At 45.9% G+C, this 23,574-nt stretch overlaps 2 protein-coding genes across 2 annotated transcripts in view; both read left to right on the forward strand.

Annotated features, from left to right (window-relative positions):
- LOC139424506 (myb/SANT-like DNA-binding domain-containing protein 4) overlaps positions 1 to 23,574 on the forward strand; it is a 1,073,247-nt gene that overhangs the window by 778,765 nt on the left and 270,908 nt on the right. The gene's annotated exons all lie outside the window — the stretch shown is intronic.
- Positions 1 to 23,574, forward strand: part of LOC139423786 (glutamate receptor ionotropic, NMDA 2B-like) — a 98,613-nt gene that overhangs the window by 61,553 nt on the left and 13,486 nt on the right. The window contains exons 5-12 of the mRNA XM_071175418.1: positions 3,886 to 4,000; positions 4,340 to 4,548; positions 8,919 to 9,087; positions 10,415 to 10,568; positions 12,091 to 12,216; positions 14,582 to 14,811; positions 15,045 to 15,205; positions 16,883 to 17,070. Coding sequence (XP_071031519.1) covers positions 3,886 to 4,000; positions 4,340 to 4,548; positions 8,919 to 9,087; positions 10,415 to 10,568; positions 12,091 to 12,216; positions 14,582 to 14,811; positions 15,045 to 15,205; positions 16,883 to 17,070 — 1,352 coding nt within the window. The remainder of the gene's footprint in view (positions 1 to 3,885; positions 4,001 to 4,339; positions 4,549 to 8,918; positions 9,088 to 10,414; positions 10,569 to 12,090; positions 12,217 to 14,581; positions 14,812 to 15,044; positions 15,206 to 16,882; positions 17,071 to 23,574) is intronic.

Here is a 23,574-nt window from a genome sequence, read left to right on the forward strand (position 1 = left end):
GAGCACCTTCTTCCACATGTTTGGTGTGTCTCCCAGGTGGCTTGTGGCAAACTTTAAACAACACTTTTTATGGATATCTTTAAGAAATGGCTTTCTTCTTGCCACTCTTCCATAAAGGCCAGATTTGTGCAATATACGACTGATTGTTGTCCTATGGACAGAGTCTCCCACCTCAGCTGTAGATCTCTGCAGTTCATCCAGAGTGATCATGGGCCTCTTGGCTGCATCTCTGATCAGTCTTCTCCTTGTATGAGCTGAAAGTTTAGAGGGACGGCCAGGTCTTGGTAGATTTGCAGTGGTCTGATACTCCTTCCATTTCAATATTATCGCTTGCACAGTGCTCCTTGGGATGTTTAAAGCTTGGGAAATCTTTTTGTATCCAAATCCGGCTTTAAACTTTTTCACAACAGTATCTCGGACCTGCCTGGTGTGTTCCTTGTTCTTCATGATGCTCTCTGCGCTTTTAACGGACCTCTGAGACTATCACAGTGCAGGTGCATTTATACGGAGACTTAATTACACACAGGTGGATTGTATTTATCATCATTAGTCATTTAGGTCAACATTGGATCATTCAGAGATCCTCACTGAACTTCTGGAGAGAGTTTGCTGCACTGAAAGTAAAGGGGCTGAATAATTTTGCACGCCCAATTTTTCAGTTTTTGATTTGTTAAAAAAGTTTGAAATATCCAATAAATGTCGTTCCACTTCATGATTGTGTCCCACTTGTTGTTGATTCTTCACAAAAAAATACAGTTTTATATCTTTATGTTTGAAGCCTGAAATGTGGCAAAAGGTTGCAAAGTTCAAGGGGGCCGAATACTTTCGCAAGGCACTGTAGCGGGGTGAACAGGCAGTGACTCGGGTGGTTGTTGTCCTTAATGATCTTTTTGGCCTTCCTGTGACATCGGGTGCTGTAGGTGTCCTGGAGGGCAGGTAGTTTGCCCTCGGTGATGCGTTGTGCAGATCGCACCACCCTCTGGAGAGTCTTGCGGTTGTGCTCTCAATTGTGCATCTGTAATGGATTGGGTGGTAGACTGGGTAAAACATTTTTTTAAAGATGCCCCCTATCTCACTCTTTCGTTCTCTCTTTCTGTCTCTCTCTCTTATCTTTCTTTCTCTGTCATCCCCCACTCTCTCGGGTGAGATGACTGTTCTCATGGCAACGCAGCAGATTGCTTGAAAATCGCTGTGGTTGTTGGGTGCCATGGCAACACATTACATATGACGGGGAGTCTTCCTCTGTTGGGGTTTTTGTTAACAATCATACATGTCACCCACGGTGACTGACACACGTCTCAGTCAGCACAGTTCAGTAGAGCGCCACACTCCACACACACCTGCACTTGAACATGGTCAGCTTGGTTAACATGGGTGGCAACAAGTGGGTGTTCCTTTGGGTGGTGTTGCATTTTTTGGTTTCCTAATTCAAATTCTAATGTTAGGCACCTACTGCTAATCCCATGTTGCATGCGCTTTACAGTAGTACAGTACCACACGTTACGTGGCAGGCATTTTCAGGGACGCTCTGTATTGGATGCGTACAGCGCTTCGAAGGCGTGTTAGATTCAGTCAAATACATACTGCGTAGTGACAAGGTGTAGTAGGATCTCGCTTTGTCATCTTCATCATCATCTGTTCATTGTTCTTTCTCCTCATTGTTGAAATGATCTGGTGCCCTCCCTCTCTGTTACTGCCAGTTAGCTGTCTCAGGAATCTCATTAAGCACACATTTAACTCCGCATGTTGCTGCCCTCCCTCTCTCTCTGTCTCATTTATAGACCAGTATTTATTTATTTCCTGGACTAGAATTGTTTCGGAGGCAGGCAGAGAGTTGCCATGGAGATGGCGGCCGCAGCCGCGGCAACTAACACCCCAGAAACGAGAGCGAGCAGAGAGAGAGAGAGCGAGAGAGAGGAAGCGAGGGTGGTAGGTCACGGGTGGGGGAGAATGATTTGAGTTTATCTGGCAGTGGCATGCACTTGTCGACACACACAGTACATGCTGATACTTATTCACACAAGCACTTTACACATTATGACTCTCTCTCTCTCTACTCTCGCTCTCCCTCTTACTCTCTACTCTCTCTCTCCCTCTTACTCTCTACTCTCTACTCTCTCTCCCTCCCTCTTACTCTCTACTCTACTCTCTCTCTCCCTCTTACTCTATACTCTCTACTCTCTCTCTCCCTCTTACTCTCTACTCTCTCTCTCTCCCTCCCTCTTTCTCTCTACTCTTACTCTCTACTCTCTCTCCCTCCCTCTCTCTCTCCTCTCTCTCTCCCTCTTTCTCTCTACTGTCTTTCTATTCTCTCTCTCCTCTCTTACAACTCCCTACTCTCCTCTTTCTCTCTCTCCTCTTTGTCTCTCTCTCTTTCTATTCTCTCTCTTGCTCTTTCTCTCTCTCTTCTTTCTCTCCTCTCTCCTTCACCACTCTCTACTCTACTCTCTCTCGCTCCCTCTCTCCCTCTCTACTCTCTCGCTCCCTCTCTACTCTCTCTCTCCCTCTTTCTCTCTACTCTTTCTACTCTCTCTTTCTCTCTATTTCTCTCTCTTTCTCTCTCTCTCTCCCTCTCTCCCTCTCTACTCTCTCTCCCTCTTTCTCTCTACTCGTTCTACTCTCTGTTTCTCTCTCTCTATTTCTCTCTCTCTCTCTCTCTCTCTCTCTCTCTCTCTCTCTCTCTCTCTCTCTCTCTCTCTCTCTCTCTCTCTCTCTCTCTCTCTCTCTCTCTCCTTTCTCCCTCTCTCTGTCAGAAGTGAGTGTTACAGACTCTCAAAGTGGATCATCTGTGCTACGGTAGCTTAACTTGTTGTTAACTGACTTGCCTAGTTAAATGCAGGTCAAAAAAACTGACCAAGCAACATTAAGAACATTAACATACAATAACTCAGGTTCTCAAATTCAATGCCTTCATGTCTTCTTTGCATTTGTGTGTGTTTCTGCAACCATGTTATCATTTCCACTGTGTACATTAGGGTTTGCAGTTGATTTAGAACCGGAAATATGCGGTTGGGTCATTCCACCAATTCATTGCCTTTTGAGAAGTTTAACTTAGTCCCCAAAAAACATTTGATTTCACATCATTTTAACCTAAAGAGGCACGTATAAAAAAAGACCATAACAGGGTTGACGATTTCATCAAAATCAGTCATAAATCCCCTTCACAAAATCATAGAAAGTGTTCAAACATTTCTAGCCTGTTTATCTCTGGGTAACAGGGTTGACAGGTTAATAACACAAAACACCAGAAAATTGTCAAAAAGGGTAGAACCAGCTCACCTGCTTTCATTATATGATTTGACTATTAGATGATTCATGTTTCTTTAGAATTTCGTTTTCACAAAGCAATAGTTTCAACGTGCGTAAAGGCCCCGACGTAAATGAATCACTGATCACTTGAGATAAACACTAATGTTAAGAAATGACTTTGTCAAAGCAACAAAGTGACGAGGGCTTCATAATGACAGAGCGTGTTAAAAAGTCACAGGTGGCGCACGGAGGGACGTGTCAAAACGCCCAATCTTTCATTTATTGATTTCTCCTTGTGTTCTATATTAAAAGGGCACTTCATTTAATAGAACAGCCTTTTAAAATTCAATATTGACGCACAGTTTCTACTTAAAATGTCAAAGGCGATCCGTGTTATTGTAAGTCGCCCCTGTAGAAGAGCCCCTTCTGATTTTAGTCAAATGTATGAATGTTACTGTAGTGTGAAACCTCAATGTGTCATGCGGTATATTAGAGTGTTTAGTGGGCAACACTTTACATCCAGTTACTCTTATAGCAGTCAGTCAAGTCATTGTTTTTGTTTGAGTTCAGCTTTAAGACATTCTTTAACCCGTGTTGTAATGGTGTAGTAACTGTAGTAACATTGTTTCCTGGCAGGTATCTGATGAACGTGACGTTCGAGGGACGCAACCTGTCGTTCAGTGAGGATGGATACCAGATGCATCCCAAACTGGTCATCACCCTGCTAGACAAGCAGAGACGCTGGGACAAGGTGAGTATCTCTCGTCTTCCTCTCCTTCTCTTTCTATGTCTCTCTCTCATTCTCTCCCTTTCTCTGGTTTCTTTCTTTGATTTCTCTCTATCTTTTTCTTCCTCTCTCCCTCGCTCTCTTTCTTTCTCTTTCTCTCGCTCTGTTTATTTCTCTTTTTCTTCCTCCTTCTTTCTCTCTCTTTCTTTCTTTCTTATTTTTCTTTCTCTTCCCCCTCTCTCTTTCTCTCTCTTTATTTGTGTTTTATTTGTCGCTGATTATTTATGATTATACACACCACCCAATCATTCGTCCCTCCTCTCTCTCTTCCCGCCCCTCTCTCTTCCCTCCTCCCATCCCCAGGTGGGTAAGTGGGAGAACAGCTCCCTGTCCATGAAGTACCACGTGTGGCCCAGGTTCGAGCTGTTCTCCGATGGGGAGGCCCGGGAGGACGACCACCTGTCCATCGTGACGCTGGAGGAGGCTCCCTTTGTCATCGTGGAGGACGTGGACCCCCTCAGTGGCACCTGCATGAGGAACACAGTGCCGTGCAGGAAACAGCTTAAAATACTGTAAGACAACTATGATCCACCTTAACCAAATACACAACCCTATATTGTATTCCCTCTCTCCTATTGATCATATATTGAGTGCTGATGCCAAAGTCAACTACAGTCTTTTATACCATTACCTCCTTCATGAAACAACTCAAAATACTGTGAAAACTATAGACCTATATCACTATCACAGGTGGCCGGTGGCACCTTAATTGGGGAGAACAGGCTCATAGTCATGGCTGGAACGGAATCAATGCAATGGTTTCAAACACATCAAACACATGGTTTCCAAGTGTTTGATACCATTCCATTCACTTAATTCCAGGCATTATTATGAGCTGTCCTCCCCTCACCAGCCTCCTGTGATCACTATTGAATATAGACGTCAATGTTTAGATTGTCATACCTGTAGCTCAAAATCCTATGAGAACCATAGACCAATATCTCTATTAAAACAGACCAATATCTCTATTAAAACAGACCAATATCTCTATTAAAAACAGACCAATATCTCTATTAAAACAGACCAATATCTCTATTAAAAACAGACCAATATCTGGATTAAAAACAGACCAATATCTGGATTAGTACCAGACCAATATCTCTATTAAAAACAGACCAATATCTCTATTAAAAGCAGACCAATATCTGGATTAAAAACAGACCAATATCTCTATTAAAAACAGACCAATATCTCTATTAAAAACAAACCAATATCTCTATTAAAAACAAACCAATATCTCTATTAAAAACAAACCAATATCTCTATTAAAAACAAACCAATATCTCTATTAAAAACAAACCAATATCTCTATTAAAAACAGACCAATACCTGGATTAAAAACAGAGCTCTACTTTTAGGGCAGAAAATGTCTATGACCTTCATGGCATCTGTAAAATGGAAGCATCTGGTTTTAGGGGAAAGCAGAAAAGAGGCAAAGCCTGAACATGATGCTTCCGGTCTTCATCGACCCCGCTCAGGTGTTTAATTTACGCCTGCTACATTGGGTTAATAAGCATCATAATACCTGTGACTCAACTTAATCAGCTTCTGTAATTTATTGTTTTTCTTCACATAACAGATACATGAAATTATACTAAGGGTATACCTTAATGAATGAATTAAGGGTACGTTAACCTTTGTTATGTTTACTCTATATATAACATGCTGGAGGCTTTGTACTGTATGTCCTGTCTGTCTTGTATTTATTTTTCTCTGCTGTCCATATCTCTCTGTCCCCCTCCCATTTCCATGCCCATACTTTTCTATCATCCTCTCTCAATCTATTTGTCTTCTGATAACCCCCATCCCTTCCCTCCCTCTTCCTATATCTGGACTATTTTACTTTTCTCGTCCACATTTTGTTCAAGCTTCACTACACTTACCCTTCTTCAGTTTCTCCACTTCACCTTGCCCTCCCATAATGGATTCCCCTCATTGGCCTCCTTTTTCTCTCACTCCTTTTCTTTCACTCCATTTATCTCTCTGAGCTGGCCTATCTAAATTCCCTGTAGCTCCTGCCTCTCATTCCTTGCCCTTTCCTCCTTTTATTATTGACATTTCATCCTCTTCTCACCTCTCCTGTCAACCTCACCATCACTGTTTATTTATTGTTTCTCCCCCTCTCGCCTGACCATCCTGTACCTGTCCCCCCTTCTCTTCTGACCATCCTGTACCTGTCCCCCTTCTCTTCTGATCATCCTGTACCTGTCCCCCCTTCTCTTCTGATCATCCTGTACTTGCCCCCCTCTCTTCTGATCATCCTGTACTTGTCCCCCCGTCTTCTGACCATCCTGTACTTGTCCCCCCTCTCTTCTGATCATCCTGTACTTGTTCCCCTCTCTTCTGACCATCCTGTACCTGTCCCCCCTTCTCTTCTGATCATCCTGTACTTGTCCCCCCTCTCTTCTGATCATCCTGTACTTGTTCCCCTCTCTTCTGAACATGCTGTACCTGTCCCCCCTTCTCTTCTGATCATCCTGTACTTGTCCCCCCTCTCTTCTCATCATCCTGTACTTGTCCCCCCTTCTCTTCTGATCATCCTGTACTTGTCCCCCCTCTCTTCTGATCATCCTGTACTTGTTCCCCTCTCTTCTGAACATGCTGTACCTGTCCCCCCTTCTCTTCTGATCATCCTGCACTTGTCCCCCCTCTCTTCTGATCATCCTGTACCTGTCTCCCTCTCTTCTGATCATCCTGTACCTGTCCCCCTCTCTTCTGATCATCCTGTACTTGTCCCCCCTCTCTTCTGATCATCCTGTACTTGTTCCCCTCTATTCTGAACATGCTGTACCTGTCCCTTCTTCTCTTCTGATCATCCTGTACTTGTCCCCCCTCTCTTCTGATCATCCTGTACCTGTCTCCCTCTCTTCTGATCATCCTGTACCTGTCCCCCTCTCTTCTGATCATCCTGTACCTGTCCCCCTCTCTTCTGATCATCCTGTACTTGTCCCCCCCTCTCTTCTGATCATCCTGTACCTGTCCCCCTCTCTTCTACCTCTCTTTGATTGGCCCCAATTATTTTTGCCCTTTGACCCACCTGGTCATTGATTTCTTCCTGTGCCCCATTATCATTTTTCTCTCTCTCTCCCTTTCTTATCTTTCCTCTCTTTCTCTTTCTCTTCCTCTCACTCTTATCCTTCTATTTCTCTCTCTTTGTCTCACTCTATCTCTCTTTCTCTGTCGTTCTCCCTCTCCCTCCCTCTCTCTCTTATACTCCTATTTCTCTCTCTGTGTCTCACTCTACCTCTCTTTTTCTGTCGTTCTCCCTCTCCCTCCCTCTCTCTCTTATCCTCCTATTTCTCTCTCTGTGTCTCACTCTACCTCTCTTTTTCTGTCGTTCTCCCTCTCCCTCCCTCTCTCTCTTATCCTCCTATTTCTCTCTCTCTGTGTCTCACTCTACCTCTCTTTTTCTGTCGTTCTCCCTCTCCTTCCCTCTCTCTCTTATCCTCCTATTTCTCTCTCTGTGTCTCACTCTACCTCTCTTTTTCTGTCGTTCTCCCTCTCCCTCCCTCTCTCTCTTATCCTCCTATTTCTCTCTCTGTGTCTCACTCTACCTCTCTTTTTCTGTCGTTCTCCCTCTCCCTCCCTTTCTCTCTTATCCTCCTATTTCTCTCTCTCTGTGTCTCACTCTACCTCTCTTTTTCTGTCGTTCTCCCTCTCCCTCCCTCTCTCTCTTATCCTCCTATTTCTCTCTCTGTGTCTCACTCTACCTCTCTTTCTCTGTCATTCTCCCTCTCCCTCCCTCTCTCTCTTATCCTCCTATTTCTCTCTCTGTGTCTCACTCTACCTCTCTTTCTCTGTCATTCTCCCTCTCCCTCCCTTTCTCTCTTATCCTCCTATTTCTCTCTCTGTGTCTCACTCTACCTCTCTTTCTCTGTCATTCTCCCTCTCCCTCCCTCTCTCTCTTATCCTCCTATTTCTCTCTCTGTGTCTCACTCTACCTCTCTTTCTCTGTCATTCTCCCTCTCCCTTCCTCTCACTCTTATCCTCCTATTTCTCTCTCTGTGTCTCACTCTACCTCTCTTTCTCTGTCATTCTCCCTCTCCCTCCCTCTCTCTCTTATCCTCCTATTTCTCTCTCTGTGTCTCACTCTACCTCTCTTTCTCTGTCATTCTCCCTCTCCCTCCCTTTCTCTCTTATCCTCCTATTTCTCTCTCTGTGTCTCACTCTACCTCTCTTTCTCTGTCATTCTCCCTCTCCCTCCCCCTCTCTCTTATCCTCCTATTTCTCTCTCTGTGTCTCACTCTACCTCTCTTTCTCTGTCGTTCTCCCTCTCCCTCCCTCTCTCTCTTATCCTCCTATTTCTCTCTCTGTGTCTCACTCTACCTCTCTTTCTCTGTCATTCTCCCTCTCCCTCCCTCTCTCTCTTATCCTCCTATTTCTCTCTCTGTGTCTCACTCTACCTCTCTTTCTCTGTCGTTCTCCCTCTCCCTCCCTCTCTCTCTTATCCTCCTATTTCTCTCTCTGTGTCTCACTCTACCTCTCTCTCTGTCTTCTCCCTCTCCCTCCCCCTCTCTCTTATCCTCCTATTTCTCTCTCTGTGTCTCACTCTACCTCTCTTTCTCTGTCGTTCTCCCTCTCCCTCCCTCTCTCTCTTATCCTCCTCCTTCTGTTTTTTTCTCCTTCTGTTTCAATTTCAATGTTCAATTTAAGGGTCTTTATTGTGGGAAACATATGTTTACATTTCCAAAGCAACTGAAATAGATAATAAATAAAAGTGAAATAAACAATAAAAACAATAACAGTAAACATTACACTCACAGAAGTTCAAAAAGAATGAAGACATTTCCAATGTCATATTATGTCTATATGCAGTGTTGTAACTATGTGCAAAATAGTTAAAGTACAAAAGGGAAAATGAATAAGAAAATCTCTCTCTCAGCAATCAGACAGTACCTGGCCAGTACACCAAGCGCTGCTGTAAAGGATTCTGCATCGACATCCTGAAGAAGATCGCCAAGCAGGTCAAGTTCACCTATGACCTCTACCTGGTCACCAACGGAAAGCACGGCAAGAAGATCAACGGCACCTGGAATGGAATGGTCGGGGAGGTGGGAGTTTGTCCGTTCTTTCTCACTGACTCTCTTTGGCCCTCTTTTTCTTCTTCTTTTTTTCTCTTTTGGCGTTCTGACTCTTATCTCCTTATTTCCAGATCTGGGTTCGATTAGTATTTGAAATGTGTTCAAATACTTTGACTGTTTGATTGAGCCTGTCTGAAGTACTAGGAGGGCGGGGTTTGCACGTGTGGGACTATTCTATTGCTTCTATCGCGCCAGACAAGCTCGATTGAGTGCAGCACAAAGTAATTTGACAGAAGATGAATACTATTTGAACCCAGCAGGTCTGATTTGACTGCCTCTATATCCTAGCCTGCGGGGGGCTTTGATCCGCTCATTTCAAGTCTGGGAGAGAAGAGGAGAGGAGGCTCTTCATCAGACTCAGAGAGGGAGAGTTAGCAGTGGGAAGAGCCTCGGGGAAAGCCCTTACCTCGCCGGCATTAATTCCCATATTAAATCACATAGCACGTGTTAGATACAGCACTGTACTGCATCCTCTATGAAAGGATGTCCAAGTTAAACGACCGCGGGTGGGACGAAGAAACGAGTAGCCTTGCCTGACAACTGATCAATGTTGTGTTTGTATATCAGGGACAGAGATGCTGAGGAATGGATTCATCTGGCATTATAAAACCTTGACTGGATTCTGTAGTAAAACGACAGGGAGACGTGTCAACGTAGGCACACCCGGCTTATGCAAATGCACAGGCATGCATGTGCTCATCCTCTAAGCACGCAGCTAATGATTTCATTTAGATAGGAGAGCAGGAGGGAGCCAAAGATAATTGAGGGAGAGAAATGGCCACAAACTAATGAAAAACATCAGGAGGAGGAGGGAGAGAAGAGGGAATAATTCATGCTCACTCTGCTATGTGTACCCTGTTAACACAGCCTGTTGTGGCCCACTTTTATACACTGCCCAAGGCCTCAGGTATTAACAGCTAAATATACCTGTAGAGACTCAGAGGAGGGACGGGAGTGAGTGAGTGGAGGGAGGGATTAGAATATAGGGGAGAGAGCAGGGGAGGGAAAGGTTTGTGGAAAGAACAGAGCTATTTCCAGTTGTAGTAGTGATTCACTATACAGAGTAGTAACCCAGTTTCCTTCTCCTTCATTATTTTTTCGCAGTCACGTTTCGTATCAGATCTAAAATGGCAGTGTATGTGAAGGGAAAAGGTGACCTCTCATTGATATACAGTAGTCTACAGTTGTAGTATAAAGTAGTAACCCAGTTTCCTGCTCCTTCGCTGTTTCTCTCGGTCCTGTTTTGTATCAGATCCAAAATGACCTCCCGTTGACCCTGTCTCTCTCATTGACTCAGGTGGAGCAGAAGAAGGCCCACATGGCCGTGGGGTCGCTCACCATCAACGCGGAGAGGTCTGAGGTCATTGACTTCTCCGTGCCCTTCATCGAGACGGGGATCAGTGTCCTGGTCTCCCGTAGCAACGGCACTGTCTCCCCCTCCGCCTTCCTTGGTGAGAATCAGAGTACCACTGGCACCTGGTGTTGATGGAGATGCTTCACATCCATATGTCGTGACTTGACTTTAACATTATTCTGAAGACTGTTATTTATCTAATTAGCTAAATATGTTTAATTGTTACCCAATTAAATTATTCATGTAACAATTAACTCATTAGGGTCTGGGGCACCATGAGAGCGGTTCTTTAAAGAGTTACCATCTCCCGAATTAAACTCTAATAAGGTCTTTACCTATCACATCTATAAACAGTCAACTTATTAATCACAACCTCGTATCATATCATCATTTTGAACAGTCGTAACCTTCCTTTTGCATCTGCAAAACCCAGAGCCTTACTTATGATGTAGTATTACACAAATTGGTTGAATTATTTATTTTCTAGCTAATTAAATGGGAACACGTGATAAAAATACACACTCTGTGTCACGGCCGTTGAAAGAAGAGGACCAAGGCGCAGCGTGGTGAGCGAACATTTTCTTTTTGTTAGAAAAGACGCCGAACAAAACAATAAACACTACAAAACAAACCGTGAAGCTAAAGGCTTTGTGCCCTAAACAAAGTCAACTTCCCACAAAGACAGGTGGGAAAAAGGGCTATAGAAATTCAAATAATAGAACATAGAATACCCACCCCAAATCACACCCTGACCAAACCAAATAGAGACATAAAAAGAAAACCTGAACCTATAGGGGACGGTCTGGGTGGGCATCTATCCGCGGTGGCGGCTCAGGTGCGGGACGCAGACCCCACTCCACCACTGGCTCACCCCACTGGCCGACCCCCGATTGGGAACCCTCGTAGCGTGCCCCGGACTGGGGACCCACACACATACACACAGACATGGTAAATAACCACACACACACACAGACACAGACATGGTAAATAAGCACACACAGACACAGACACACACATTATAAATAAGCACACACACACACACAGACACAGACACACACATGATAAATAAGCACACGCACACAGACACAGACACAGACACACACATGATAAATAAGCACACACACACAGACACAGACACAGACACACACATGATAAATAAGCACACACACACAGACACACAGACACAGACACAGACACAGACACAGACAAATAAGTACACACACACACACAGACATGATAAATAAGCACACACACACACACACACACACAGACACAGACATCGTAAATAAGCACACACACACACACACACAAACATCGTAAATAAGCACACGCTCACACACACAGAAATACCATTACCTACTTATGATAGGCTGATGAATTTGGCTGATGAATTTGTTTAATTTACCAGCCTTTGTCTCCCTCCCTCCCCCTCTCCCTTCCTTCCTTCCTTCCTTCCTTCCTTCCTTCCTTCCTTCCTTCCTTCCTTCCTTCCTTCCTTCCTTCCTTCCTTTCTCTCTCTCTCTCGCTCTCTCTTTATATATCTCTTTTTTATTTATTTTTATATATCTCTTTCTTTATTTCTCTCCATCTCTCTCTCCCTCTTTATCTTCTTCTCTCAGAGCCGTTCAGTGCGGACGTGTGGGTGATGATGTTTGTGATGCTGCTACTCGTGTCAGCGATTGCTGTGTTTGTGTTTGAGTACTTCAGCCCGGTCGGTTACAACCGCTGCCTGGCAGACGGACGAGGTGAGAGAGAGAGGATACACACACACACACACACACACAGACACACATTCGCACACAAACGCAAACAAACACAGAGAAAGAGCGAGAGAGAGAACTTGCCAATTGAACACCTTTCTCTTCCCCTCTATCACCAGCCAGGCAGCAGGCAGCCAAGGTTGAGAGATGAAACACATTGAAACATTTCCACTCAATATAAGGAGGACACCTCAGTCACTCCAGCCACACTCTTTAAATGAAACACATATAGGGTGTGCCCCAAATGGCACCAAATTCCCTATGCAATGCACTTTTCCAGGGCTTAAAGGTCAAAAGTAGTGCACTATATAGGGACTTGGGTGCCATTTGGGACCTAGACATCTAGTCATCAGGACACAGCCATCTAGTCATCAGGACACAGCCATCTAGTCATCAGGACACAGCCATCTAGTCATCAGGACACAGCCATCTAGTCATCAGGACACAGCCATCTAGTCATCAGGACACAGCCATCTAGTCATCAGGACACAGCCATCTAGTCATCAGGACACAGCCATCTAGTCATCAGGACGAACAATACAATAATAGCTGCTCTTAGATGGAGCTGTAGATTAAAATGAAAACCTATCTAACATCATCATCTTTGCACAATAACAGAATGCCTTGGGCATCATTAAGCACTAGCAACAAGTCTCCCTGTACCTAAAGACATCATGTTGTTTCCCAATACACCGACTGGGGTTTGATCCTGGGTCTCCTGTACGACACAAGATTGTGTTAACCCGCCGAGCTAAAGGCTAGGCATTGGCTTGGGGAGCTAACGCAGGCCTTCAGGTCTCAGGGAAGGTTACTCTTCACATCAGCCACCACCATTACCATTCTGTTAAACATTTTCCACAGGTCCATTGTGTTGAAAACGAACACAGAAAAACAAAAGTTGTGACAGAATGTTTATGACACTACCCACAGAATTGAATCATGTTCCCAACACCCCCAAAACACAAAATCAACGGTTCCGTTTCCACGGCAGCAGCGGGATTCTATTTTACACGGCGCTTCTCTTCTTCACACCCTCTCTGGCTCCATATACATTGCAGAGGAATGCATTAACATTCCACCACTCCAGCCCACTCAAGATAACATCATAGGAGTTTTATATCCACCCTGCTTTTTGGGTTGTTGCTTTCTATTGGTGACAGGGGGATAAGTGTGTAGTGATGAGCCAGGCAGGGCAGGGTAATGGTGGGTTATCTACACTGTCTGTTGCTGCTGTATAATGTACTACAATTCACTGTAACCACTGTAGAAAACAGAGAGGGAGAGAGCTATAGGAAGAGAGAGAGCGGGATAGAGAGAGAGAGAGATGTTGGTTCCTCGGCTGTTTGCGCGCCCACGGTATCATGAGTTAATGACTTCCAATACAGGTTATGTAAGCCGTGTTAAGCGCACATGCACACACAAACACACACGCACATGCACACGCACACACCGTGTTGTATTGTATTGCTTGTTGCTGCAGCTGTAGCATAATTGTAGCCTTTTGGACACCCATCCACCCCCACCTTCACCCTCCTTCACCCTCCTTCTCTCGCTCTCTCTTGCACTCTCTCTTTCTCCCTCTCTATCTCTACCCTTCTCTCGCTCCCACCTCCACACTCTCTCTCTCCCTCTACTCTCTCCCCCTCTCTCTCTCTCTCCATCCTCCACTCTCTCTCTCTCTCTCTCCCTCTCTCTCTCTCTCTCTCTCTCTCTCTCCCTCTCTGTCCCCCCTCTCTCTCTCTCTCTCTCTCTCTCTCTCTCTCTCTCTCTCCCTCTCTCTCTCTCTCTCTCTCTCTCCCTCTCTCTCTCTCCCTCTCTCTCTCTCCCTCTCTCCCTCTCTGTCCCTCTCTGTCCCTCTCTGTCCCCCCCCCCTCTCTCTCTCTCTCTCTCTCTCTCTCTCTCTCACTCTCTCTCTCTCTCCCTCTCTCTCTCCCTCTCTGTCTCTCTCTGTCCCTCTCTGTCTCTCTCTGTCCCTCTCTGTCCCTATCTGTCTCTCTCTGTCCCTCTCTGTCCCTATCTGTCTCTCTCTGTCCCTCTCAGCCTCTCTGTCCCTCTCTCCAAGCACCCTATGGATGTGGATTACGTCCTAATACTTCCCAACAGGATTTCTCTCCTCTCCTTTTGTTCATGATCATTGGCAGGCAGAAGGACAAGTGTCCACCATGTTGCTTTCACCTATAACATAACCTACCTCAGATCAATGGCCCCATAACAAAAAGCCAACATCAGGACTATTAAATGAAGTGCTTTTTTAATTGGGAGCATAGCCACCAAACCAATCAACTCCCTTCTCCGTCTTTCCCTCCCTCTCTATCGACTTCCTCTCCACATCCCTCTTTTCTTCCCCCAGAGCCCGGTGGCCCCTCCTTCACCATCGGCAAGGCCATCTGGCTGCTGTGGGGCCTGGTTTTCAACAACTCTGTTCCCGTCCAGAACCCTAAAGGCACCACCAGTAAGATCATGGTGTCGGTGTGGGCCTTCTTCGCTGTCATCTTCCTGGCCTCCTACACTGCCAACCTGGCTGCCTTCATGATCCAGGAGGAGTATGTGGATCAGGTGTCGGGCCTCAGCGACAATAAGGTGTGTGCGTGTGTGTGTGTGTGTGTGTGTGTGTGTGTGCCTTCACCCGCCTGTATGTGCCCAGCGTTGCATATGTTTTCCAAGCAGATTCATTTCCGGTCAGTCCAGAAGCACAATGCATTAGGAGCATTTGATGGAACCCAATGCCTTGTCCAGCTCACCACACCAACCCCTGCTATTTTCTCTCTTTCTCTCTTCTCTTCCGGAACCCCACCCCCACCCCCTCTCCATAGTTCCAAAAACCCAACGCCTTCTCCCCGCCATTCCGTTTCGGAACGGTGCCCAACGGAAGCACGGAACGGAACATCCGCAACAATTACCCGGAGATGCACCAGTATATGACCAGCTTCCATCAGAAGAATGTGAACGAGGCCCTGGCAAGCCTCAAGGGAGGGTGAGAGAAGGAGAGGGAGGGAAAGAGGGAGGGAGAAAAGGGGAGGATGGGTGGAGGGTTAGGGAGAGGAGAGAGAGAGAGAGAGGGATGGAGGGGAGGGGAGGGAGGGAGGGTCAGGGAGAGGGAGGGATGGAGGGAAAATGGGTGAGAGAGAGGAGAGAGGGATGGATGGAGGGGAGGGGAGGGAGGGAGGGCCAGGGAGAGGGGGGGATGGAGGGAGAACGGGTGAGAGAGAGGAGAGAGGGATGGATGGAGGGGAGGGAGGGAGGGAGTGAGGGTGGGTGGAAAGCTAGCAGAGCTGCTGCTGTTGCTTGCTGCTGCCTGCCACTGCTCCTTAGCTCAGAATAGCAGCAAGCAACAGCCTGGTGGTGGTTGGTGGAGGCTGAGAGCTGATCTGATGTGATGGTCTCCTCCCTTCTTCCTTTCCAAGAATTAAGAATGCAGAGTGCAGGTTAGAACACTAGAGCTTCATATAGCCATCTGTGGGTTTCTCTTCTTTTGACTTGGTTGGGAGGGAGCTGGTTGAACTGCTAGCTAGCCATTGGTATTGTAAAATGGTTTGTCTGCAGGGGTGTGTATCACTAACATGCTGTAGCCATGGGGAGTTGATGAGTTGTGGGTTTGTCACCTAAACCTGTCATAGGTCACTTACTTAGTATAAACGTAACATGTAAATTGCTGGTCCCATGTTTCATGAGCTGAAATAAAAGATCCCAGAGATGTTCCGTACGCACAAAAAGCTTATTTCTCTCAAATTTTGTGCACAAATTTGTTTACATCCCTGTTAGTGAGCATTTCTCCTTTGCCAAGATAATCCTTCCACCTGACAGATGTGGCATATCGAGAAGCTGATTAAACAGCATGATCATTACACAGGTGCATCTTGTGCTGGGCACAATAAAAAGCCACTCTAAAATCTGCAGTTTTGTCACACAACACAATTGCACAGATGTTTCAAGTTTCGAGGGAGCGTGCAATTGGCATGCCGACTGCAGGAATGTCCAGGAATGCGGTTGCCAGATAATTAAATGTTCATTTCTCTACCATAAGCCGCTTCCAACGACGTTTTCGAGAATTTGGCAGTACATCCAACTGGCCTCACAACGGCAGACCCTGTGTATGACGCTATGTGGGCGAGCAGTTTGCTGATGTCCACGTTGTGAACAGAGTGCCCCATGGTTGCGGTGGGAACATGGTATGGACAATGAACACAGTTGCATTTTATCAATGGCAATTTGAATGCACAGAAATATCGTGAAGAGATCCTGAGGCCCATTGTGAGGCCCATTTTTTTTATATATATATCTGTGACCAACAGATGCATATCTGTATTCCCAGTCATGTGAAATCCATAGATTAGGGACTAATTAATTTATTTTAATTTACTGATTTCCTCATATGAACTGTAACTTGTTGCATGTTGCGTTTATATTTTTGTTCAGTATATCTCTCATTACTAGGCCCTGCAGTTTTTTCCAGACCATGCGACCTCACCAGGAAAACTCCAGGCCCATGTACAGGCTATAACCAGGGCCTGGAGTTTTACTGGTTCAGTCTTATGATCAGGAAAAAACTCATAACCCTGAAAATAACCAATATCTACAATTACTAACACTTTGCCTGACCAGTACTGACCACTAACTATCCTCCACTATCTCCCTCCCTACTCCTGCTCAGTAAATTGGATGCCTTCATCTACGATGCTGCTGTGTTGAACTACATGGCCGGGAGGGACGAGGGCTGTAAACTGGTGACCATCGGCAGCGGGAAGGTGTTTGCCACCACCGGTTACGGCATCGCCATCCAGAAGGACTCTGGCTGGAAGAGAGCAGTGGACCTGGCCATCCTCATGCTGTTCGGCGATGGTAAACCTTCAGCTGACATGCGATCGTAGTCCGGCAGTAGAGTAGAATATTGAATAGTCATTTATTAGTCCATCTGCAGAGACAGAAATTCTTCATCTGCTCCCTCTTCCCCTCCCACTTCCCAAGACAACACACAAACACACAACACACACATTTTGGACAGGAGCACAGCTTCAACCGACCACAAAGCAGCACCCCTGCAGCTACACATTTAGCAGCAAGTGCCTTGCTCAAGTGCACAACGGCAGGAGATGGTACATGGGATCTGAAACCAGCTTCCTTCTGGTTTGTAGTTCATCTCCCACTTGCATTGTCGAATCCCAGGATTGGAACACAGGATGCTGGATACCACAGTCTTAATTACACTGCTTAGTTCCATTGGCCTAGACATATTATATATAGTAGTCCTCAACGTGTTCTATCTAGACACTATGGTCCACAGTATGTATAGTAGAAACACTGAGTGGTCTTGACAAGATACCTGGATGATCACCTCACCGCCTTCAGAGAAACATTCCATACACTGAGTGTACAAAACAATAGGAACACCTGCTCTTTCCATGACATAGACTGAGCCGGTGAATCCAGGTGAATCTTATTGATGTCACTTGTTAAATCCACTTCAGGCAGTGTAGATGAAGGGTCAGGTTAAAGAAGGATTTTTAAGCCTTAAGACAATTGAGACATACAGTGGGGCAAAAAAGTATTTAGTCAGCCAACAAAAGTTCTCCCACTTAAAAAGATGAGAGAGGCCTGTAATTTTCATCATAGGTACTCTTCAACTATGACAGACAAAATGAGAAAAAAAAATCCAGAAAATCACATTGTAGGATTTTTGATGAATTTATTTGCAAATTATGGTGGAAAATAAGTATTTGGTCACCTACAAACAAGCAAGATTTCTGGCTCTCACAGACCTGTAACTTCTTCTTTAAGAGGCTCCTCTGTCTTCCACTTGTTACCTGTATTAATGGCATCTGTTTGAACTTGTTATCAGTATAAAAGACACCTGTCCACAACCTCAAACAGTCACACTCCAAGCTCCACTATGGCCAAGACCAAAGAGCTGTCAAAGGACACCAGAAACAAAATTGTAGACCTGCACCAGTCTGGCAAGACTGAATCTGCAATAGGTAAGCAGCTTGGTTTGAAGAAATCAACTGTGGGAGCAATTATTAGGAAATGGTAGACATACAAGACCACTGATAATCTCCCTCGATCTGGGGCTCCACGCAAGATCTCACCCCGTGGGGTCAAAATGATCACAAGAACGGTGAGCAAAAATACCAGAACCACTAGTGAATGACCTGCAGAGAGCTGGGACCAAAGTAACAAAGCCTACCATCAGTAACACACTACGCCGCCAGGGACTCAAATCCTGCGGTGCCAGACGTGTCCCCCTGCTTAAGCCCGTACATGTCCAGGCCCGTCTGAAGTTTGCTAGAGAGCATTTGGATGATCCAGAAGAAGATTGGGAGAATGTCATATGGTCAGATGAAACCAAAATATAACTTTTTGGTAAAAACTCAACTCGTCGTGTTTGGAGGACAAAGAATGCTGAGTTGCATCCAAAGAACACCATACCTACTGTGAAGCATGGGGGTGGAAACATCATGCTTTGGGGCTGTTTTTCTGCAAAGGGACCAGGACGACTGATCCGTGTAAAGGAAAAAATGAATGGGGCCATGTATCGTGAGACTTTGAGTGAAAACCTCCTTCTATCAGCAAGGGCATTGAAGATGAAACGTGGCTGGGTCTTTCAGCATGACAATGATCCCAAACACACCGCCCGGGCAATGAAGGAGTGGCTTCGTAAGAAGCATTTCAAGGTCCTGGAGTGGCCTAGCCAGTCTCCAGATCTCAACCCCATAGAAAATCTTTGGAGGGAGTTGAAAGTCCATGTTGCCCAGCAACAGCCTCAAAACATTACTGCTCTAGAGGAGATCTGCATGGAGGAATGGGCCAAAATACCAGCAACAGTGTGTGAAAACCTTGTGAAGACTTACAGAAAACGTTTGACCTCTGTCATTGCCAACAAAGGGTATATAACAAAGTATTGAGATAAACTTTTGTTATTGACCAAATACTTACTTTCCACCATAATTTGCAAATAAATTCATTAAAAATCCTACAATGTGATGTTCTGGATTTTTTCTTCTCATTTTGTCTGTCATAGTGTAGGTGTACCTATGATGAAAATTACAGGCCTCTCTCATCTTTTTAAGTAGGAGAACTTGCACAATTGGTGGCTGACTAAATACTGTTTTGCCCCACTGTATATTGTGTATGTGTGCCATTCAGAGGGTGAATGGGCAAGACACCGGTTTGAGTGTGTCAAGAACTGCAACGCTGTTGGGTTTTTCATGCTCAACAGTTTACTGTGTGTATCAAGAATGGTCCACCACCCAAATGACAGTCAGCCAACTTGACACAAGTGTGGGAAGCATTGGAGTCAACATGGCCCAGCATCTCTGTGGACGAATTGAGGCTGCTCTGAGCGTAAAAGGGACTCAATATTAGTAAGGTGTTCTTAATGTTTAGTACACTCAGTGTTTAAACATGGACATGGTCAGTACACACACGCACACACACACACACACACACACACACACACACACACACACACACACACACACACACACACACACACACACACACACAATGGCTCAAATGCACTTGGCATTTTCTATCATAGCATGTCCCAGTTTTTATAATGTATGGGAGGTCATTACAGTGTGAGAGGGATATGGTGCGGATTGTTTCAGACAGTTGAAAGACTCTTGATACAAGAGGCTAGGGATTTGGATTCACCACTGAAAGTGAGCTTCACACACAGTAGCATGCATCTCTACAGTATGTACCAGACCTTACGACCAGGAATACGACTTTCCCAAAGCGGATCCTGTGTTTTGCCCACCACCCGGGACAATGGATCAGATCCCAGCCGGCGATCCAATACAACGACGCCGTAAAAGGGGCAGACGAAGCGGTCTTCTGGTCAGGCACCGGAGACGGGCACATCGTGCACCGCTCCTTAGCATGCTAATGTCCAAACAAGGTTGATGAAATCCGAGCAAGGGTAGCATTCCAGAGAGACATCAGAGACTGTTACGTTCTTTGCTTCACGGAAACATGGCTCACTCGAGACATGCTATCGGAGTCGGTACAGCCAGCTGGTTTCTTCACGCATCGCGCAGACAGAAACAAACATCTTTCTGGTAAGAAGAGGGGCGGGGGAGTATGCCTTATGATTAACAAGACGTGGTGTGATCATAACAACATACAGGAACTCAAGTCCTTCTGCTCACCTGACTTAGAATTCCTCACAATCAAATGTCGACCGCATTATCTACCAAGAAAATTCACTTCGGTTATAATCACAGCCGCATATATTCCCCCCCAAGCAGACACTTCAATGGCCCAGAACAAACTTTATTTGACTCTATGTAAACTGGAAACCACATATCCTGAAGCTGCATTCATTGTAGCTGGGGATTTTAACAAGGCTAATCTGAAAACAAGACTCCCTAAATTCTATCAGCATATCGATTGTGCTACCAGGGCTGGTAAAACCCTGGATCATTGTTATTCTAACTTCCGCGACGCATATAAGGCTCTCCCCCACCCTCCTTTCGGAAAAGCTGACCACGACTCCATTTTGTTGCTTCCAGCCTACAGACAGAAACTAAAACAGGAAGCTCCCGCTCTCAGGTCTGTTCAACGCTGGTCCGACCAATCTGATTCCACGCTTCAAGATTGCTTCGAACACGTGGATTGGGATATGTTCCGCATTGCGTCAAACAACAACATTGACGAATACGCTGATACTGTGAGCGAGTTCATTAGCAAGTGCATTGGCGATGTCGTACCCATAGCAACTATTAAAACATTCCCAAACCAGAAACCGTGGATTGATGGCAGCATTTGCGTGAAACTGAAAGCGCAAACCACTGCTTTTAACCAGGGCAAGATGACCGGAAACATGACCAAATACAAACAGTGTAGCTATTCCCTCTGCAAGGCAATCAAACAAGCTAAGCGTCAGTATAGGGATAAAGTAGAGTCGCAATTCAACGGCTCAGACACAAGAGGTATGTGGCAGGGTCTACAGTCAATCACGGATTACAAAAAGATAACCAGCCCCGTCGCGGACCAGGATGTCTTGCTCCCAGACAGACTAAACAACTTCTTTGCTCGCTTTGAGGACAATACATTGCCACTGACACGGCCCGCTACCAAAACCTACGGACTCTTCTTCACTGCAGCCGACGTGAGTAAAACATTTAAACGTGTTAACCCTCGCAAGGCTGCCGGCCCAGACGGCATCCTCAGAGCATGCGCAGACCAGCTGGCTGGTGTGTTTACGGACATATTCAATCAATCCTTATCCCAGTCTGTTGTTCCCACATGCTTCAAGAGGGCCACCATTGTTCCTGTTCCCAAGAAAGCTAAGGTAACTGAGCTAAACGACTACCGCCCCATAGCATTCACTTCCGTCATCATGAAGTGCTTTGAGAGTCAAGGACCATATCACCTCCACCCTACCTGACACCCTAGACCCACTCCAATTTGCTTACCACCCCAATAGGTCCACAGACGACGCAATTGCAACCACACTGCACACGGCCCTAACCCATCTGGACAAGAGGAATACCTGTGTGAGAATGCTGTTCATCGACTAAACTCGTCCAAACCCTAGGTCTCGACCCCGCCCTGTGCAACTGGGTACTGGACTTCCTAATGGGCCGCCCCCAGGTGGTGAGGGTCTCCACCCCGCTGATCCTCAACACTTGGGCCCCACAAGGGTGCGTTCTGAGCCCTCTCCTGTACTCCCTGTTCACCCACGACTGTGTGGCCATGCACGCCTCCAACTCAATCATCATTTAAATAATTTCGTCTGCAATCATTTGCAGACGACTCTACAGTGGTAGGCTTCATTACCAACAACAACGAGACGGCCTACAGGGAGGAGGTGATGGCCCTCGGAGTGTGGTGTCAGGAAAATAACCTCACACTCAATGTCAACAAAACAAAGGAGATGATTGTGAACGCATCACCGGGGGCTAACTACCTGCCCTCCATGACACCTACACCACCCGATGTCACAGGAAGGCCATAAAGATCATCAAGGACATCAACCACCCGAGCCACTGCCTGTTCACCCCAGAGAGCATCAAGGGTGGGCATGCTTACGTCTTGTGGGGGTGGAGGTCTGGTGGGGTGGGGTGGGGGTCTGGTGGGGAGGAGGTCTGGTGGGGGTGGAGGTCTGGTGGGGTGGAAGTCTGGTGGGGGTGGAAGTCTGGTGGGGGTGGAGGTCTTGTGGGGGTGGAGGTCTGGTGGGGGTGGAGGTCTGGTGGGGGTGGAGGTCTGGTAGGGGTGGAGGTCTGGTTGGGGTCAAGGTCTGGTGGGGGTGGAGGTCTGATGGGGGTGGAGGTCTGGTGGGGGTGGAGGTCTGGTGGGGGTATACTGTAGGTCTAGGACATACAGATGTAGGATCTTAATTAGACCAGTACTGTTGTAGCAAAAATAATCCTGCAGAAACAGGATTTGAACGTTTAGTCCATGAAGTTGCTTGATCGGTGGTTAGGTTATTAGCTGGACAAAAGTAGGCTACATACAATACTGTTAATATAACCAACCGTGTGTTAGTGTGGGTTTTCAGTGAATTTATGTAAATCAATAAGCTCATTTGCATTTCCTGCAGCACAGGAAAATTCTCAGCAACATAAGAGTGATCAAATTAAGATCCCACATCTGTACATGGAACACATACAGAAGTGAATAGCTTTTATTAAGTAGGACACTTGTAGGACTTCTCCATTGATTCTATTCTACAGGGCCAACGAAAACAAGAACAGCTCAAGTCTTGTGCAAATATATTTCAACCAGGTCTTGTGCAGGGGTAGGTGGAGGAGTATTGAGGTCAAACCAAAGACTTCATGTTCTACATCTGAGGAGCTCAAAGTCATCTTGACACAACCTGCTGAGCTTTCTTCACGTCCTTCCTGTGGCCTACTTTATCAGGAAGTCTTAACAACAACCAGGCAGGCAAAATCTGCTACTGTCCAGGCAGCGAGTGAGTTAGCACACTGTTAGTTACACAAGCACTAGGGGAGTGGGAAATCCCCTTTGGTGAGATACAGACTGGTGGCTCACATCAAACAAATCTCACTGGACATGTCCTCCCCAATCTCCCTCCTCTCCCCCTCAGCACCAATTCCAGGGCACGGAGGGGGGGGGACACATATTTTAGGGTGGGACCGGCGATCACATGACTGTGTGTGTACTTCCTCCCGAACCCCAAGGACTAGCAGAAGTCCCACGAGGCTGTTGTTTCCCACATCAAGACCAGATAACGAGCGACTTGCATAATCAATGATTAATGAAGATTATCTGTGACGAGGGATGTGTTGGGGGGACATAACACAACATGACATGTGTTGCACACACCAGGACCCTTGTGAGAATGCTGCATGTGAGAATGCTGTTCATAGACTTCTGTAA

Source organism: Oncorhynchus clarkii, chromosome 13 (assembly GCF_045791955.1).
Source record: "Oncorhynchus clarkii lewisi isolate Uvic-CL-2024 chromosome 13, UVic_Ocla_1.0, whole genome shotgun sequence".
In the NCBI taxonomy this organism is placed as follows: Eukaryota; Metazoa; Chordata; class Actinopteri; order Salmoniformes; family Salmonidae; genus Oncorhynchus; species Oncorhynchus clarkii.